The sequence below is a fragment of the Crocodylus porosus genome, unplaced genomic scaffold (genome assembly GCF_001723895.1).
Source record: "Crocodylus porosus isolate Cpor-Errol unplaced genomic scaffold, CroPor_comp1, whole genome shotgun sequence".
Classification (NCBI taxonomy): Eukaryota; Metazoa; Chordata; order Crocodylia; family Crocodylidae; genus Crocodylus; species Crocodylus porosus.
Window position 1 is genome coordinate 18,197,639 of NW_017728921.1, and position 20,449 is coordinate 18,218,087.

A 20,449-nucleotide genomic window follows, 5' to 3' on the forward strand; every position below is an offset into this window, starting at 1 on the left:
GGCGGCGGCGGCGGGCGGGAGCTGGAGATGCACACCATCAGCTCCAAGGTGTTTGGGGACATCCTGGACTTCGCCTACACCTCGCGCATCGTGGTGCGGCTGGAGAGCTTCCCCGAGCTCATGACAGCGGCCAAGTTCCTGCTCATGCGCTCCGTCATCGACATCTGCCAGGAGGTCATCAAGCAGTCCAACGTGCAGATCCTCGTGCCCCCCACGCGCCCTGACATCATGCTCTTCCGCCCCGGCACCGCCGACCTGGGCTTCCCGCTCGACATGACCAACGGCGCGGGCCTGGCGCCCAACGGCAACGGCATCGCCGGCATGCCCGAGGACGAGGCCACCCGCGCCGCGCTCAGTGCCGCGCAGTCCTCCTTGCCCGTGCTGCAGGGCGTGGACCGCCTGCCCATGGTGGCGGGGCCCCTCTCGCCCCCGCTGCTGGCCTCGCCCTTCCAGAACGTCGGCACCAGCGCCCCCCCTCTGGGCACCAAGAGGGGCCGGGGGCGGCCCCGCAAGGCCAACCTCTTGGACTCCATGATGTTTGGCACTCCAGGAGGCCTGCGTGAGGCGGGCATCCTGCCCTGCGGCCTGTGCGGGAAGGTGTTCACTGATGCCAACCGCCTTCGGCAGCATGAGGCTCAGCATGGGGTGACCAGCCTGCAGCTGGGTTACATAGACATCCCGCCACCCAGGCTGGGCGAGAACGGGGTGCCTGGTCAGGATGACCCTGACGCCCCCCGAAAGAGGAGCAGGACGAGGAAACAGGTGGCCTGTGAGATCTGTGGCAAGATCTTTCGGGACGTGTACCATCTGAACCGGCACAAGCTGTCGCACTCCGGTGAGAAGCCCTACTCGTGCCCGGTGTGCGGGTTGCGGTTCAAGCGCAAGGACAGGATGTCCTACCACGTGCGGTCCCATGATGGCTCTGTGGGGAAGCCATACATCTGCCAGAGCTGTGGGAAGGGCTTTTCCAGGTAAGGGGACACTGATGGGGGTCAGACATCAGAGACAGAAAAGACATAGGCAGCTCCTATTAAAATAGTGAATGGTATATAGCAGATAGGAAATCATGTCCTGTAATAGTCAAACTGGGAGGGCATCCAAGGAAATTTATGGGGGGCAGGTTAAAGATGACCAAAGAAGTACAGTTTTTATTCAGCTCATAAGTAGCTTGTGGGACTCCTTGCCACAGGACATTGTGGAGAGCAGTAGTGTAACTGGGTTCAAAAAGGAGGCAGACATCAAGTTTGGCTGGCTGGTATTTGATTAAACATCCTTGAACTCAGCCCTTTGTGACTGACAAGTTACAACAGGGAATGGATCAGTCTACAGGTCCTGTTTGTTTTAGTTTTCCTCTGAAGCAGGTATGATCGGCTACTCAGAGAAAGGACTGGACCTTTTAGTTGGACCCAGTAGGGCAGTTCTTACATGTCTAGCCTGCGTTACGGGAGCCAGGGTCCAGTCGTCTCTGTGGTTCTTTGTCCATGCTAGTTTTCTAAAAGGCTCAAGTGATGCAGCTTTCCTGACCGCACTTAAAACATTGCTCGAGTCTCTTGCATGCATTGAGCAGGCATAGAGCTAGGAGTCGAATGGGCCCTGGATGACAGTCCCGGCTTCGTCACGGACTCCTGTGACCTTGGGCAAGTCAGTCAGATGAACTTCTGTGAAATGGGTTTTGAGATAATTATTTCCCTCACCTAGTTGTCTTGAGACTTAATTACTGTTTGTGAAGTGATTCAAAGCCCTCAAAGGAAAGGTGCTGATGAAGTGTAAGATATTACTATATATCAAGATATTTTTATTTCTTCTTGATGTCCAGTTTACCTTCGTTTTCTTAACTTACTCTCATTTCTCTTCATTTATGTCTATATTGCCCAAACGTGAATGAAGAGGTGAGCTTTTAAAGCCTGCAACATCAGCTATTCTTTTAATACACAGTTTTGGCATTTACATCCTTCTGGAGGGGAATTCTGTTTCCACTCTGCATTGTGCCTATAAGATGTGTCTGTGTAATATTGCTGATATTTGTCATTGCCTTTCATCTATGAGAGTGCAGTTCACATAATAAGTGGAGTTATTTGATTCTGGTTTAATATAGCTTGTGTATATTTTGTAGTTTGAGTTCAAGCTCAGCTTGAGCCTTAGGCTCTTCAGAAGTTCAATGCTCAGTCTGTGAAAGGGGTACTTGGGAGAGAGAGGCCACCTAGCTCAGATAGGCAGCTATAGTATCCCCAGCTAATGGAGCTAAACTCTTTCATTCCCTCTTACTAGAGGGAAGGCACTGAGATGATAATTGGTAAACAGTTAATAGCTACTTAGAGGAAGGTACCTCAGAGATACAAGCTTAAAGAATTTGCCCCTGCTGATTCTGCTTTGATAAGGAAGACTGGGATTTCTTGCTATGAAAACAAACATCCTGCAATTTTTCAAGTTTGTTGTTGGTTTTCTTTTACAAAAGATCTGTATAAACTAGTGGATTCAGAGATTTTCTAGGAGAATAAAGTTGCTTACAAAACAGCAGCACAGACTCCAAATCTAATCAGTACATCTGAGTTAAAATTACTTTCCTCTGCAGTACTTATCTCAAAGTTCTCCTGTCATTTTGTTGTACTATTTTCCAGTAGAAAAAAACTAGGAAATAGAGAAACTCTTCTTGCCCCCACTTTTGATCTTTTGTCATTGCAAAAGCAAAGTAATGAAACAAACTGGATGGAAGTAGTATCTACATTGCTGTCATAAATTCTGAGGTCTGTCTGTATGTACTAGGAATATAAGCCCCTAACCAGTCTTTCCAGTTAAACAGCCCCAGCCCACCTGCCCTAGCATCAGGTTTAACAGCTTAACCGTGGAGCTAACTCTGCGCTATTTTTCTGTCTCCAGAGAGTGAATTCCATCCAGCTTTCACTGATTGGCTGAGCCTAGAAAGTTGGGGGAGGAGAGGTGGAGAATTTGTTTCCAAGCAGCTTTGGCCTCATACAATGAAAAGCTTTCTTCCCACTAGGAGAAACTCCCACCAAGAAAATCTGCAGCTATTCAATGCTCCCTCCTTTCCAAACAAGCTTACTTTTTCAGGAATAATTTGCTCTTCCATAGCACCTTTCAGCCAGGACCTTCGAAGACCTTTACAAACATTAATAAAGCCTTCCCACACAGTTACGAGTTAGGAACATTAAGGGGGGGGAATTCTTTGCCCCAGTGTTTTTCATACCAGTGTGATTAATTAATTCTTAAATCTGCATCTGGAACCTAAAGTAAAGTGGAGTGACTTTTAAATGATGAGACGTATAGCAATCAGTGTGGACTGATTGTCACCAGCCTAACTGAGCAATCAGGTTTGAAACTTTTGGCTTAAATCTGATCCCTCTGTCCACTAAGCATTTTTAGTCAAGGAAAATGCCTACCTTGCAAGGGGCTGGGAGGGGTTCATTATCAGAGTAAAGCTCTGTCTTGCTGATCTGTGCCTCAAAGTGTAAAAAAAAAAAAAAAAAAAAAAAATCAAAATTGGCAGCTGAACTGGATCCCAGACACCAGAGGGAACCTTTCTTGGTTTGGATGCAGTAGTAGTTTCTGGTTTTTTAATGTTTGTCTTAAAGCGTGTGTGTGTGTATATATTTTTAAGGCCAGACCACTTGAATGGGCACATCAAACAGGTGCACACGTCGGAGAGACCTCACAAGTGTCAGGTAGGAGCTAGAGAGGGGTAAAGGAGGGTTTATATCTTTTTTTTTTTTTTAATGAATGTACATATGTGCAAAGAATTATGAAGCATTGATAGAAATGCCATGCATTGTGAATCACAATCAATGTTGGTAACTAATGATGTTCAAACTGACAGGTGCCTTATATGCTCCTTCCCACCCTGCTCTCTTTTTTTCCCTCTCACCCCCACTTCCCTGATGTCATCTTCTGTTCCTAGTCTTCCTGCCTTTCCTCCTCCTTCACCAGATTTTCTTTCCTGCTGCTCTGTCCCGATGCCCAACCTGGATCTCTTTCCCCTGCTGCTTTGTCTGTGGCCTCCCTGCCAGTGTCACAAATGATGCCCTTTTTTCTTCTCTAGTGCAGTGAGCACCCGCAGGAGACTCAGAATCTGACTTGATTTGAAATTACTTCAAATAAACTCTATCATTTACCATGAAGCTCTTTATCACATAGCCTTCAGAACATTGCACTGAGCAAAATTGGAAGCTTTTTTTTTTTTTTTTTTACCCTCAAGGATATGGGTAACATCAGCACAGTATTCAATGTAATGCAATGTCATAGCAACTTGTAGAGCTGTTGACAATTAAAGAACAAGTCTTCCATCTAGGGTTAGTAACATACCAAGATTGACTAGCAATCTGTATGTGAGGGATGCTTAAGAGGGGGTCTGGAAGTACTAGTTAAAGGTAGGATTACAAAATGACTTCCATTATAACCCCTGTTTTCACATGTATGGTGAACTTTAGAAACATTTGTTTCTTGGACCAAAGCTATCCATGCTTGGTCTCTGAAGGAAGATTTTTTTCCCCCCAAAGTTGGTGCAGAAATCCTTTGGGGTTTTCCCTGGGGTCAGTGAAGGTAGAATTTTTTTTTATTTATTTTTTTTGCATTCTAAAATTTCTAACCATACTTTGAACCTAATCCGTCCTGCCTGACTGCTGCCTCTTATCCTGCATTTTTCCTGTCTCCTGCCACATCCCCATTCCAGTTCCTCTAAATTGCCGGAGATCTGGGAATGCTTTTGCAGTATAAAGTAATCCAATGAGACTATATTCAAAAATGTAAAACACTTAAAGGCTCCAACCTAACCTCAGGGGGAGTTGTAGGAGCCTGGCACCTCTAAAAATCAGGCCATGGGGCCTTCAAGCTGATCAAGCAGCTTAAACCTATCTAAAGCCTTAGATAGGTTTAAGTGTCTTAAGATGAACTAAATCTGTAGATTAGTTTAAATCAGAAAAAAAAAAAATCCAAAAACATATGCTGGGGAAATAACAAGGGGTACAGTTGGTTGTGGTGACAGTGTTTTTTTTTTAAGTGGGTTTTTTTTTTAATGCTCACTTGCATATATATTGATGCACAGCTCATAAAATGAGTACCTAGCTTCCAGCACTAGCAAAAAACTTGCTGGCCTTTGACCAGTTTGTGTCAAGCCTGCAGAAAGTGTGCAGTTCTTGAATAACATTGGTAAGCGCTAACTGTTCTTTGCCAGTGGGTACCTGTTAATCAGAAAATCAGAAAATCCTTTTGACTTAAGAATGTAAATAGCTATATCTGTGCAAGTCAGAGGCTGCACTGAACACTTATATGTTCCAGAAATACAAAAGCCAGAGCTGAGCACACAACCTTAACTCCTCCCACTTACCTGTGTTTTCTTGTAACTCAGTTTCTCAGAAAAATCTCCTGTGTGTAGCAATTTGGAAAATGTGTCTTGGTATTATATATGCAAAACAGTGTATTCTTAATTAGGCCATAGCTCTTGGGTTATAAGTATGGAGGTAAAGTAAAGGTTGTAAGTTCAAACTTGGCATGTACTTGACTTTTGACTATTTGATGATACAAAATTACTGTCTCGTTAATATTTAACATAAATAAGATTATAAAATTTGTTAAAGAACTGCTGTGCATCTTTGCAAAAAAACTGCTTAGCAGAATCCTGTCAGAATTTAAAAAAATCCTTGCATATGCAGAAACCTGTTTCTTTGTAAGAATGTGTGCAATACAAACCACTGAAGGAACACTTTCACTTCTGGAAAGTTGTTTCAAATCTTAGAAGCTGATGTATATATATTAACATGGCTTTCACTCTGATTATTTGCTGACCAATAATTTTCCATCCTGTACAATTCTCTTTCTTAGTTACTAAGTGTGGCTACCGAGGAGGAAAATAACTTAATGTTGGTATGTTATTTCCCCACTTATCCCCATTCTTCCATTGATTTCACTGGGAAATTTCCCTCTCCTTAGGGGCAATTAGAACATCATTGCAAATCTCTGTGGTATGAATATAACATGTATTCTCAAACCATGTTAATTGCAGAATAGAAGAACTGTTTTGTTAAAGGGAGAAATGTTTTCTAATGTCCAGTATCCTAAAAGGCACTCTTCAAAACCATGCTGTGCAGAAATTATAGTGGAAAATGCCACTTACCCAAGTCCCTACATGTACCTACACAAACCAGTAGGGATCTTGGATTGTCAACCTCGGAGTGCATTCTGGCCATCAACACAAGACAGAAGCTGGAGATATAATTTCATGGGAGCCAAATCAAAGCTCTGTGAGGAGGTAGTAGTCATTCTGAATGTCTTTCACGGCAGTTTGTTTGGAGTAACCCTACCCTTGCCTCACAAAGCAAGTTTGACTGGCTATGCAGACTTCTTTTGAAAGACTGTCTTAGGATCCAGCATCTGCTGTCTGTTGCTAGACAAGAATCTGATTCCAGCTTTTGCCTTCCTCTTAAAACACTCCAAATGGGGAAGGAAAGCCTCTACAGAGCCAGTGCATCTCAGAAATCAAATCCAAGAAGTTGCTTTTGTGTCCAGACCAGGCAACAAATAAAACTTTGGCTACTTTTACCCCAGCACTACTGTACTGGTGACATCTCAGATTTAATTTTGTATCTGACAGTTGAGTGCTTGACATGGGAAAAGGGGTCAGTCAGTTGGTGGCCATCATGAGAAAGATCAGGTTTCTTCCTCAGTCGCTTAAAATGGGGTTGGGAGAGTTTTGGCTGCTGTCTTAGTGCTTTGTTAGGAGTGGCCAAGATCAGGCTGTGGAGTGGGAGGAAGGATACTTTGAAGGGGACGGGACATCAAAGTGGTTCATTAGGTCTTGGGGTCAAGGCATACCTCATCTGACAGTCCCAGGTGACATCTTGCAGTAAAAAAAAGAACACTAAATAACAGTTACATTTAAAACCAATTTATGCCTACTTGAAAAATACAAATAAAATTTCTTGACTTTAATCTAAAATTGGCATTCCAAATCCAGGGCTCTTCCCATTGATTTCGATGCAAAATGAGTTTCTTCCTGTCCTAATTTCTCTTACTTCCTGCCTATTAGCAGGAAAATGGCAGCCACCATGGAATAAGCTCAGAGACATCCACAGCCATAGAAAAGTTGAACCTTCAAGAGGTATTTCTGAAACAATGTTATTTTGAACTCTTTATTTGTATCTCTCTCTATATACTACTTTTGGCCTCTCTATCTACCTGTGCAGTGTTTTCATAGCCAAGCACTGGAGTTTTTCCTTGATGATTAATAACAATTAATAATAAATATTTAGCATTTATTTAGCATTTTACATCTTTAAAACCTTTACAAGCATTAACTAATTAGATATTAACCTGAAGAGGTTTTCTCCAGCCTATTTCTGTCTCTCAAAAAAAACTGGTTTTTGCTTTATCAACTGAACCTCAAACTTTCCTCTCCCCACCTCCTTCCTTCCTCCCATATTTTTTTAAGACTCTTTTTTTTGCAGGTCTGTTCAATACATAGCTTATCCAGGAATGGACTACACAAAACTCACCAGCAAGAATGATAAACCAAACATAGGAATACGATCATGCTGAACTTCCCTAAGCTTCTCGCTCAATCTGTTCAGTGTAGGATAGACAACAGGTTTACTTCTTACATCTAAGGATTTGTGTAGTTTATCTCTGCTTCATAGAACTGATGTCCAAATATTCCCAGAGCATTTATACACAAGAGTACTATGGCTTAATACTGAATTATCAGTACCAGAGACTTTGGTTATCATGCTCCACCCAGTAACACACCTTTACTTTACATCCAGCAGGATGACTTGTTATCAAGGTTGGAATCCTGATGTCAATGCTCATTTGTTTTAATAGTATTGATTGAAAAAAAGGCTGCATCTGTTTTGCTCAGCGCTGTGTCCTGAGAGTTCACATAAGGAAAAATGTTTTTCATAATAAATTGCTTTTTATGATTTCATCACTTGTGATTTACATCTCTTACCATGATTTATGTCTCTTAAATTCCATGTTTCATAGCATTCCATGTTGTATCTGTTTTTAAACTACCTGAAGGCCTGATTCTGTTTGGTGTAGGGTCCTCTCAACCTCCTTTGCAACCAAGTCAGTGGGAGGTGATGATGGTTAGCACCTGCCAGAATTGAGCCCTTAAGGCCTGATCCAAAGCCTGTTGCAATTAGAAAATAATGTTCAATTGGCTTAAATAGTCTTTGGATTAATTAACTAACTCATAAAAATCTATATGTGACTCTACTGCATTACAAGTCTCATTTATTTTAAGCAACTGTGTTGTAATTGCAGTATGGTAGGTTTTATCATCCTAGCACATCTACTTTACCAAAGAGTAATGCGCTATTCCTTGAAAAAGGTTAAAAAAACAAACGAACCCCCCCACCAACCCCAAACCTCCAATCATAAACTATGTAAACATAATCTCCTAGGATGTTGTGGTCTAGATTATATATGGTATTATATTGCCTAATATGCCATGGTATAAAACAAACAGTATGCAACTTTTGAATTTTATCTTTGGACTGGTTGTCTTAACATTTGTGACTTTTTTTCCTCTGTTGCTTGTAATCAGTGTATTCAAATTGCAATTTTAATAATTTCATGTTGATGATTGTTTCATTTACATGCTAATAACACAGTCAGCTTTGCAAAGTTGTTGGATGCCTACTAGTTTAGGCACATAATCTACATGCCCACCCTTTTCTATTATTATAACGTGGAAAAAACCTCCCTCATCTATTAGATTAGATTATTTTCTTGGGGTAAGTAGGCAAGTACAGTTTTGCAAGGCTGATGTATACTTCTAATCAATGTGAAGTTTTATTCCAAATCCAAGTTTTATTTCATGGCAGTATCTGGATTATATCATCACCCAAGCTAAATTGTAAGTGTGTACTGGGGGTGTCAAACTTGCACCCTGCAGAGCCCTGTTGTGTGGCTCATGGTGCTGGTAGAGGGGCTGTGAATCTGGGAGCAGGGCCAAAGCCCATAGCAAAGAGCCCAGTTGGGGATGTGTGTTGACAGTAAGCAGAGACTGTTAACCCCCACAATTGCTGCCACTATTACTTACCACACAACTGTCATGTCTGGATCCAGTTTGGAAGGAAACCCATGGTGTGGCCTTGTGGGGGCAAGGCACGTTTGACACCACTAGTATAAAACAATGCACTGTGTAGATAGCAGCTTGGCTTTCCTATAATGCCCTCTGTGGTCCTGTCAGTCCAGCCATATATTCTGTTTTCTGATGCATTTCTTACATCTCACAAGGGGCCAAAGGGGAAACAATGAATTCTGGAGACAGACCAATCAGATCACAAAGTAAAATACAGATGGGGGAGAAACCATTTGGCATGGGCCTTGTTGAAGTGATAGTATTTTCACCACAAAATGACTGAATTTGGTGGGCTATGGTAGAATATCTTGTAATGGGAATAGACTTTTTCAAGTAGGACAATGGCAAGTTTATTTCCACTACCAAATTTGACTCATTATTTTAGTAATGCAAATCTTGATTAGGAGCTCTGAGGCATTACAGATCTGTGTTTTGGTTTGAATGTTTCCAGCTCTGTTATGTCAAAGCCTCTTTCTTCCTATTGAGGTCTAATCCTGGTGCCTCTTTTTGAGCAGTACTATGGCATTCTGTGCAGCATGTGGGTGACCTGGATTTTTGTTTTCTGTGGGAGGATTAGCTTGTGTACTGTGTGATTTGTGTGCATATACAGGCTCTGAGATGCTTACTTTGCTGTAGAGTAGATGAAGCAATATCAATATTTTTGTCACAATTGGTGACCTGCACTCTGTTTTCTTTCTATCTGCAGACCTGTAATGCTTCTTTTGCCACCCGTGACAGACTGCGCTCACACCTAGCATGTCATGAAGACAAAGTTCCATGCCAGGTGTGTGGGAAGTACTTGCGGGCAGCGTACATGGCAGATCATTTGAAGAAACACAGTGAAGGACCAAGCAACTTCTGCACTATCTGCAACCGAGGTAATCAGTGAGCTCTTTTTATTTCAGAGGGGTGAGGCAAGGTGGAGGACAGCACTAAGATACATAATGCTGCTTCACAGGAGAAGTTCACGCCATATCTGTGTGGTCTTTTCTCCTTGAACGATAAGACTGAAACTAATGGAGATATTGTCCTGGCCTTTGCATATGGGTTGTCTTCCTGTGATGGAGTTGTGTTTTCACCGCAGAGCTGAGTATTTTAGGATAGGCCTCCAAGCAATTTCTTGCCAAACTCTACTCATACGGGCAAATCCCCCTTGTCAGGACAGTGTTCACCATGTACCTGCTTACCCGCACAGGGCAGGATTAGTGCCTAGGGGAAGGCATGAAAAAAGATTTGTTGGAAATGCACACAAAACTTAACTGACTCCTTGTTAAGTAGAAAGTCTGAATTCTCGTAGTAGGAGATCCCATCTGCTCTTCCCACTCACCGCAAATGATCACTTTGTGATGGCTTTGTTTTCAAAGCAAGCTTTGTGAGAAAAAAATGCTAGACATGGACTTTTTTCAATTTTTATACAGTAAGCTTCCTCATTACATTTGCAATTCCCACAAAATGAGGAGGGAGCCATAGATCTATGCTTTGTGTGATATGAAGACAGGTTGTGGACAAAGAAAAAGCTTCAGAAAGAAGAGAGCTAAAGAGCAAACGGATCTATGACCAGACTCACTGATGCCATGAGACTCTTTAGATGTTGGAAAAGCTACTGCAGAAGAGTACAGTAGATTGTAAGGCAGACCTAGCATAGACCAAGTGCATAGAGCAGTGGAGCATGTGTGCTTTCTCTTTTGGCATAAGTATGGCATCTGATTTCCAGGAGGATGAAAAGATGTTTCCTCAGATGATTCCCCCTATTAGCCTATCTGTAAGAGATAGTAGCTACATTAGTATTTAGGAAAGCAATTTGAGGGGAGAAAAGAGAACAAAAGGATTCCTAGAAGAGAGGTTGGAAAGCCCCTACATCCTGATGAACAGGGACTCATGATGCACAGGGAACAATGTGAACCGGTAATGTAGCACAAACCATGGGATCTTGTGGGCTCTAGAGACCTTTTATTTTGCCTGTCTAAACGTACAGTGATGAATTGTCCGCCTGGAACCCTGACTAAAGCATAACTGATCTGTAAACCGTGCCTATTAATAACTGACAAGAATTATTAAAGATGAGGGGCATCAATGAGGAGTGGATTAAACTTGGTTATTTGGTGAAGTAAAGTGTGTTGAATGGGTGGTTTTCATGTGTGGGATCACTTAAGGTGCTGGAGAAGAGGGGGTGTTTCCGAATTGTAGTTTTTCTATGACATCTAGTTTAATGCAGCAGGCATTCCCTCTTCTGATTGAGAAGAGCTGGCATCTAGTGGGGGAATACAGCAGTTACTACGTATATAGTTATGTAGGAGTTAGTCTGAGGATACTGAGCAGGACAGGACTGCTGGGTGATCAGAGGTGAAAATGAGAGGGAGGGAAGTGTTTGATAAGGATGGAACCGTTGTCAGTCGTGGAGTGATCTGTGGAATCCTTTGACGTGAGTGAGGACAGGGTGGCTTCTTGGACAAACTGGTTCAGAGCGGCATGACCATTGTCGGTAGCATCCTACTTCTTCCTCAGATGCTTCATTGCTCAGTTTCTACCAGATGGATAGGAAATTCTCGGGGTTTTGAACAACCATGGGGTTAAATGTAAAGTAGGTGTTGGTCCCATTCAAGGGCCTGAATTCTGAGAAAGTTTTACTTTAGCTTAATCTTACACTTTGTACCATAATGAGTCAGAAGTCTGAGCTAAATGTATAGTCTGAGCTATATATTGTGTATCTTCAGGTAACCACGATGGACTTAATAAATTCAGTCAGGTTAAAAGGAAGGAATATTCTCAAGGTTTGCAGGCCTGCAATTCGCCGTAGCTGCCCCTGGATGTCACTGCTGCTCCTCAAACATTCAGCTAAGAAAAGAAGGGCTAGCCATCAAAAAATGAAATAATTAAAAGGGCTGTGTACAAGGCACAGTGGGTTGAAGTAGTTAATGTACGTCTAAATTTCCCTAAAGTGGTGAGTGGGTACATGTATGTATAAAGTTAGAGGGATCTGGTAGGCAGCCAAGATGGCAGATGGCTTTTAATAGTGTTTCTTCAAATTGCAGTTTTTGTACATTTGGTCAGTGAGGAGTTATAGACCGTTGCTCTAAGTTTAACTTTCCTTCGGCACTAGTATAAGGAAGATTTGCTGCTAAAATTGAGAGCTGAGCTTATTAATATCCATATGCAGACTGAACTTGCTGGGAAATTTGGCATTATGTGCTAAGAATTTTGGTTAAAGATGAGCAGGGTAAGACGTTTGAAAGCTGTATTTCAAAATGTTTGACAGCGGGAAATATGGACTGTTTTAACTAGAAGCTCTAGAAATATCGAACACTGAGAAATCAAATGTGCTGGAAAATTTTTTTAAAAACCTGTGTGTTTTGGGGAAGGGTTGTGATCGTTGTGAGACTAGTTTTATTGGTTTCTTCACTGCATTGCATTTTGGGGAATTTAAATAATACTGGACCTGATGGTCATAGAGCAAGAAACAAAGCTTTTATAATATGCATGTGAATAAGATTAAATATTTTAACTCAGTTTGCTTTGGGAGACAATAGGAAGAAAGTTCAGGGGTGGTTGAAGCAGCTGTTGGTATATGAATATGTATTGCAGATAAAATTAAGTGTGTGCCAATAAAGCTTTTCTTGGCCGATACCGATAGCCGTTTATTAACCAGCCATATTGGTTAATACCAATCCGATAACCGATATTTAGTAATAAATAATGCACCGCATTTTAAAATACTGACATAAAAACCTTTGTTTGTTTGTTTGTTTTACATTTCATACTCAGAGTCGTTCCTTGGAGGGGAGGGGGGCGAATCAGGGTAACCACCCCAGGCCCTGCGCTTTGCGGGGGGCCTCGCAAGCTGGGCGGAGAAGTCACAGCCCCTCCCACATGTGAGGTTCTTCCCGTCCCCTGTCCCGTGTGCTGAGAATTTCTTTTAGCGTGTTCTGGCTGCCACCCCTCTGCCCGCATCCAGTGTGCCACAATGTTCATTTACCCATGTAAGTGTGCCATGGGACAGGAAAGGTTGGGAAATGTTGCCCCAGCCCATGCCCTGCCTTTGCAGGGGTGCCATGGGCCCCTCAGCCCCCTAGGGACAGCTCTGCACATGTAGACACACACACGGACACACACTTAATAGTCCTGCTTCTATAAACATTTAGTAGCAAAATAAAAACAAAGTCATACTAACTTTAAAACTTTAACTTTTAAAATGGTGGTTTGCAGTATATACTTACATAATGATTCATTTGACAGTAAAGTCATTTTAAAACTCAGCATTCAGTTTGTTTTACAAAAATCACCCAGAGTTGGAAAAAATGGCATAATTGTAACAATTTTGGTTTCAAAATATACCCACAAGAAATGCAGGTCAAGACAAAAATTACAAACAAAAAATGGTGACATCCAGGTTGTAGTAGTAGAAGTCACTGTAAGTAACTTATTATTATTACAGTATTGATAGAATTAAAAAAAAAAAAAAAACATTCATACTTTCTTCATTGCTTAATCATAACTCTGACATAGCAAGTGGGTGAGTGGAAGGTTTTTCTTGAGAAAAAGCAAAATTTCTTCACATGTCAGTTGGTTCCTCTTATCTACAATGTGCGGCTGCACTGAACAGCCATTTGCTCTCTTCACTGCTGCGGGGGACAGAGAGAAACTTCTGTGTAGCTTCAGCCAAAATGGGAAATCGGACTTTGTTGCTCTCCCAGTATTTCAGTTTTTTTGCACTACTTGGAAGCGTGGGCTCACAGAGCTTTTTCTGAAGTATTAACACTGTTGTTTACCCCATCAGTTTCTACCCCACATGTACTTTCCTCCAATATCTCATCACACATTGAGCACCAGGAGCTCGGTTTTGTAGTGCTGTCACCTGCTTCCTTTGATTTCTTTGTGCCAGGTTCTGTCTGTTCTGTGTTATTCCCACTGGCTGGCATTTTTTTTCCAGGTGTGTCATCAACATTTGTGTAGCCAGCAGCTTTTTGCTATCATCGGTAAAGTATCTGCCCTTGTATCTTGGACCCAGCAGCATTGCAATGCTGTAGAGATGTTCTGATTCAGTTTCAGCCAAGCATGTTTCCATGGCTTCTAGCAAAGTAACTTTCATAGTTTTAATTCTGCGGTCTGAATCTGTAATTTTGCACAAAAGCCTTTTTAAAGCCACAATGGATGGGATAACAGAAGCACAGGCTGAGGATGAACTCGGTTCACGTGTTAGTTCTTCAAAAGGTGCTAGAACTACCACCACTTTTTCCATCAGCCCCCACTGATGCGCGGTGAGAGTTGCAAGGATTTCATAGTCAGCTACATGCACTCCAAGCACACGTTTCTGCTCTAAAAGGCTTTGTAGCATGTGGTAAATGCTGTTCCACCTTGTCTTTGCATCCTGCTGTAACCACTTGGGAAGCATTCGGAGCTCAGTCTGCACCTCTTGAAGATGAGAATAGGCCAATGGAGAGTGTCTGAAGTGCCCAACACTTTTTCATCTGATAGCCAGTATGTCTGGCACACTGCGCTATGATAGCACTCCTTCGTTCACAACAAGCTGAAGTGTATGTGCTACACAAGGTAAACTTGGCAAGCCAGAGTCTTGCATTGCTTTTGCTATGTTTCTTGTCTTATTTCTAATAATGGCATGCATTTTTGTCCTTGGGATTTTCCATGCTGCAAACATCTTGTCAAATGCCATTGAAATAGCCCCAGCCGTATGGGAACCACTGAACTTTTTCCATCAGCTCCCACTGATGCACGGTGAGAGTTGCAAGGATTTCATAGTCAACTATATACACTCCAAGGGCCCCTTCCCCTCCTGGTGCTGCCGCTGACCCAGCCCTGGGAAGGGGAGGACCCAGCTGGGCTGGGGCTGGGTGGAGGACCCTGCTGCATCCCAGCAGGCAGGGTGTGGCTGCCCCAGGCTCTGCCCCTGGAGCACAGATCTCTAGGCACTATGAGTCCAGTCAGGCTGGGCCAGGCAGCTCAGCTCTGACTGCTTCTTTTTGCCCCAGTCGTATCTGCAGCATTTGGCGTCTTTTATAGCACCTTCCGCAGTCCATATCTTGCAGCACCAGTACCTGAGACGCCACGGCAGCTACTCTGCTCCAGCCTAGCCTGGCCTACCAGTAAGGGGATGGGGTTGTATCCAGGGTCACCCAGCTCATGGGAGGGAACCCAGGTGTCTTGGGGCCGCAGCCCTGTGTGCAAGAGGGAACCCAAGCATCTGGGGGCCCCGACCAGAAGGCATAATTATCAGTGAACATTATCAGCTACAACAGCCAAAAAAAAAAAAAAAAGCTGATAGCCGATAATGTAAATTTCCTCTTTATCAGTGCCAATCCAACAAGCAACAGGTAGATATATCAGCGCACCTCTAGTTAAAATGGGAAATAAAATGTTCAAGAATCTGTTGCTTTATACTGGCAGATTCCAGGAGGTTTTCTGTGCAATCCGCTGCTATGCACTGTGCTTCAGACTCAGAGGGGGTGAGCTATTTCTGAAGTGAAAGGAATAGCCACAGGTTTGACATCCAAATAACTGACACCCTTCCTAAGTTTAATTATTTATTATCTTTTAAAGGTAGAACACAAGGTCTCCTTCAAAAGTTACCACGTCTGAGCTGGCATCTGGTTCAAGGCTGCTTGTCTACATGGGACAGTTCATACTTGAAACAAATATAGATAATCGTCATAAATCTTGTTCAGTCTGGAAAGCTGTGCAAGGAGTTTCCTGGGAAGAGATGTCTTTGACTCATCTGAATACATTATTTAATTACAACAGTTCAGAAATCTAAGTACATATAGTTTCCTGAGCTGCTTCTAAAAATCATCTGTTTGAGTGTCCTTGTTCAGCGACTGGGGCTTCTTTTTCAAAGGGGCCAGCCATTTTGCTGATACTTGTCAGCAAGCCCCCATTTGGTGATGCAAAGCTGAACTGTGATGGGAAGCAAGGAGTTTTACAGTGGGATGTTGGAAAGTTTGGTATCACTTGTAAATACTAATTTGTTTAACTGGCCAGTTACTAAAAATAAAAGGTAATTAATCTTGCAGTTAATTCAGGTCCAGGAGCCTGCTTCCTAATTGTTACATAGTTTTCTCTTGTTCTTCAAAATCCTTGGAATTTCTGTTTACTAGCTTGGGTTGGGATTTTCAGAGGCACCTAAAGGAGATGGTCATGGACTCCCTTTGGCTCCTTAGTATTTTGTAATAATATGTAGCCATTAGAGCAGTATAAGACATCCATTTTCTGTTGTTGCCTGGAAGTAGGACACGGCTGTAGAAATCAAGTGAAAGGGTAAAACCTGCATTTTCTGCTCCCTTTGGACTTGGGTTTTCTGCAAGGTAGAGTGGTCAGACAGAAAATCAATTTTATTTGCTTTGAGAGGTACGTAAAGTGTTGCTGTTCTGTGTGTTGGTCTCAAAGTTTTAGGATCAAGTGGAGGAGTCATTCACCAGCTGCTTGATCTGCTTTCGAGCTGTAAAGGGGGAGTAGCCTATAGTTTTCTTCACAGGGAATTTCCCTGATAGACCTACAGCCAGGCCACTGTGGTAGACACTAATCCACTTCCTTTCTGTTCCTGTGTATGGTTTGAGAGACTTACTGTGGAAGGGAGAAATAGTTTACTACTTGGAGCCCTGTTGTGGCATGGTCAGTAGAGGAGTGGTAGGAGAGAGTGCGTGTGTGAAGGGAGAGGAGAACACTTGCCTAAATGTTTTTCCAAGAAAAGTTTTAAAAAGTGACGTGTTGTTCCTCTGCAATAACCCATCAGTCATTCTTCCTGGAACTGATGTATACTTGTCTGTATTTGTGGCCTGATACAATTCTTGGACAATGATCAGTTTTTCAGGATATAACTATTTAAAAGGACAGAACAGGAAACTTGCTTTATCCTGGCTTCCTGGGAAACAGGTGTTTGTCTATCTACTTTGATAAAAGTTGGTAGTTCATACCTTACCTAACAAGAGGGAACGGAGGCACTTCTCAGGAACTTTCACCACATAAAGCAGTGTCTGCTACTGGGGGAATCATGGAGCTTGCGAAAACCTAGCACTTTATAGCTGTCCTTAACCAACTTTTTGTAAACTGTTTTGAAACAAAAAAAATTAAATTTTAACACAAAAATCACTGACCAGTTGAACACAGTTCATCTTTTAGGGTTATTTCATGGTTGGTTCTGAGGTTTGGATGCCGCCTACATAACAGGATTTATCCTAAAAGGCAGATAGTTATTATACCTACTCTGAAATAAGGGATGGTTTCTACCCCTGTAAAGCTCACTACCTAATTGGAAGGGTCCTCGTGAAGTGCCGACTTTCTCTCTTTCAAACAGACTTGAACTCTCTCTTAACTTGCTATGACTTAGCAGAGGAGTGAGGATGCTTATTTTCCTTGTCGTTTGTAACATATTCTGCATCACATAAGTCAATCTTTTTTTAGTTCAGAGGAAAATATTCTCCCCTGAAGCATTTTCTGAGAGGGCTTGGCATATGCTTTTTTTGTTGTTTGCTTGACCTGTATTTTTCTCAAATGTTGTGGTTTTCTTGCTTGATCTGAGCTGCTTTCCCCATATTCTGATTCTCTTCAGCTTAGCTGTTCTCAGGAGACGGTCCTTGTACCGCACCAGGAATAAAAGCTTCCTGCCCTCCTGCTATTTCCTCTCTAGCAGGTTGCTACAACCATTCTGAACTTGTATTTGTATCCAGCTCCCATGGGCTCATAAAAGGCTTTGCAGTGCATTAGTCCATTCTGAATCTGGATTCTAATGAAGGTCCCTGCAGAGAGCAGGAACTGTTCTATAGGGGAGGTAAAGGGGGTGTTGCTGTTAAAGTTTAGTTGAAAGCCAGCACCTGAATGGCCACCTTTTACGCCCTTGTCTGTAGCAGAAAGGTGTGCCTGTAGAGTTAAAGCAGTACAATTCCGGCATGGATGCAGTTATATCAGTATAAAAGTACTTTACACCAGTATAGACAGACAAGAGGCTTCTGGCTTCTTTATTATTCCATCCAGGAAGAGCACAGACCAGCTGCAGATGTTTCCTCAGCCTGATGAAGGGTGTTTATACCCAAAAGCTTGCTAAGAAGAATTTTTCCAACTATTTGAGTTGGTCTAATCAAAAATCTCAGATTTACTCAAGAACCTTGTCTGTCCATGTCCTTAGACCGAAATGGCTACAACCTATACCCTTATACCAGTATAGCCTTTTCTTCTTGAGAAGGGGATTAGATCTCCTGATCAAAGGTACTGTTAGTATACAGTATATAAGCCCCACAAAGGCTTGTATCAATATAAATATATGGGGGAATCCCCTACAACACAGGCACGCCTTTCCATTTTGTACCAGGCCTAATTAGTGGCCAAAATGTAAGTCTCGCTTTTTGCCTGTGTATTTCTTAAGAAGTCAATTCCAGCTCCTCTAACTGGACTAAGAGTATGTGGCCCCATCCTGACTCTAAGAGGGAAGTGTGTTCAATATGAAAGCCACTATGTTGTTGGTTGAATTCAACTTCTTTTATTGATAAGTTTATATCCTCCAGTATTATCCATCAGTCATGGTCCTAATACCCCTCATGTTAATCGCAACATCTTCTGAAGGCTGGATGAAAGAGAAATTGCTGGCACATATGAATTAACTGGTTTTAATTTCTCAGAGTGGTGGATGTAAATTGAGAGCCACTGTGTTCTCTGAGAGCCCACAAGTGTAAAAAGGCATTAATATCCCTTTGTTCTGTCTGCAGGCACTGTAACATAATTAGGTAATACAGAGTCCTCATGGAGCTGTACTGTCTGCACAGTGAGGCAGACAAAAAACACCCTAGCCTATGATGTGTTAAACTTAGGGCAGGGTGAGTAGCAAAACTTCTGTCTTTCCCCAAGTAGGGAAAACCAAAATCAGGGAAAAGAAAAACGTCTTCCTGCCTCCAAGAGGGCATCACAAGTGTTGGGCTTTATGGGGAAAAGGAAGTACACTATGGGTGAGGGAGTAGTCAGTGATGTCCCATCAGATGGTCTCAGCAGAATGAGGGAACCTCATGTGGCTGCCCAGAATGTGCGTTAGGTTTATAAAGGCATGTTCTTGTTTAAAAGCATGTAAGTGTGTCACTTGAGTCTCATCTCTTCCTGTGAATTTAAATATGACTGGGCGTGGCTTTTCTGCACTGTGCCTTCTCAGGAATGGTAATTCTCTAACACCTGGTTGAAGAGCAAGGGCAGTGAAAAGCTTTATTTTACACTTGACGCCTGGTTAGATTTACATAAAAATTCTCCTTCAGCAAGTGGTAGACAGCCAGAAACCAAAATAGTTTACTGGAGACTAGGACAAAAAAGAAGAATAAGACAAACAGGGAAGGCAGATGCGTGTCTTTGCTGGTGGCAGGATCTCATCTCCTTTTATCTTGTTTAGGTTTCTCCTCTGCCTCCTACTTAAAGGTCCATGTTAAAACCCACCACGGTGTTCCCCTTCCCCAGGTCTCCAGGCACCAGGAGTCCATCCCGAATGGGGGAGCAGCGTTCCACTGCGTCAGGACCTATGGCATCAAAGGCAAGCGACTCCTTGCTCTGCACTTTGCTTCTCTGCGCAGGACTTTGTATTGCGGGATGCTGGGTTGGGCATGGGAAAGGGGAGGAGGGAAGGACAGGGAAAAAGTTAGTTGTAGAGAAGGTACGTAGAGCCTTGTATCTTTGTCCAAGGATGCCATGGGATGGCTTGTTGAAGGGGAAGTACTGTAACTTCTGGCAGCTTCCTTTATTGTAGGGATGCCAAAGACTGATTTGGTCATACAGCTCCTCGGCCTATGAGCAGATTGTGTTTTAATCCTAGTTGAGGGAGGGGTAGTTGGAAAGGTGTCATTTATAGCTCTCATCAGATCCTTGTACTACCAAGACTGATTACATCTTGTGTTATACCCAGCACGTGATTTCCAAGGGGGGGCCTCAAGCAACTCTGTACATGATGAGAGTAATGACTGCCTGTGTAATCTTGACTCCAGTCGATGGAGGGACTGCACTGATACCTTTAGTAAAAATCTTTCTTGCCTCTCTTTGTGCTGTTGTTGGGAAGGAGTTAGAGGATAAAAGATATTGGCTGCTTCTTTTTAGATGCCACTGATATTTACTTCTGCTTTGGCCTAAAGTCTTTTTTTACAAGACTGGTTAAGAATGACTTGGCATGAATTTACAGAGGATATTTACATATGTTAGCGTGTGTACAGTAACTTCTTTTTTGCCTTACAATTCTGAGCTATCCAAAGGTGGAACATCAAAAATATTAGTTTGGAGACCTTGGGGATCTTGAAGATTTGGGTTTTTATTCTTGCTCTGAAGACAAAATAGGAATGGGTTGAACATACCCTATGCTGATTTGTGTTGATGAGCTGTTACAGTTGT

At 42.5% G+C, this 20,449-nt stretch overlaps 1 protein-coding gene across 1 annotated transcript in view; it reads left to right on the plus strand.

The window, feature by feature from the left end:
* Window positions 1-20,449, plus strand: part of PATZ1 (POZ/BTB and AT hook containing zinc finger 1) — a gene marked incomplete at its 5' end in the record, with an annotated part of 28,136 nt that continues 7,687 nt past the window's right edge. Inside the window, 6 exons of the mRNA XM_019539402.1 lie at window positions 1-971; window positions 3,617-3,680; window positions 5,833-5,874; window positions 7,037-7,108; window positions 9,801-9,972; window positions 19,467-19,604. Coding sequence (XP_019394947.1) covers window positions 1-971; window positions 3,617-3,680; window positions 5,833-5,874; window positions 7,037-7,108; window positions 9,801-9,972; window positions 19,467-19,604 — 1,459 coding nt within the window. The remainder of the gene's footprint in view (window positions 972-3,616; window positions 3,681-5,832; window positions 5,875-7,036; window positions 7,109-9,800; window positions 9,973-19,466; window positions 19,605-20,449) is intronic.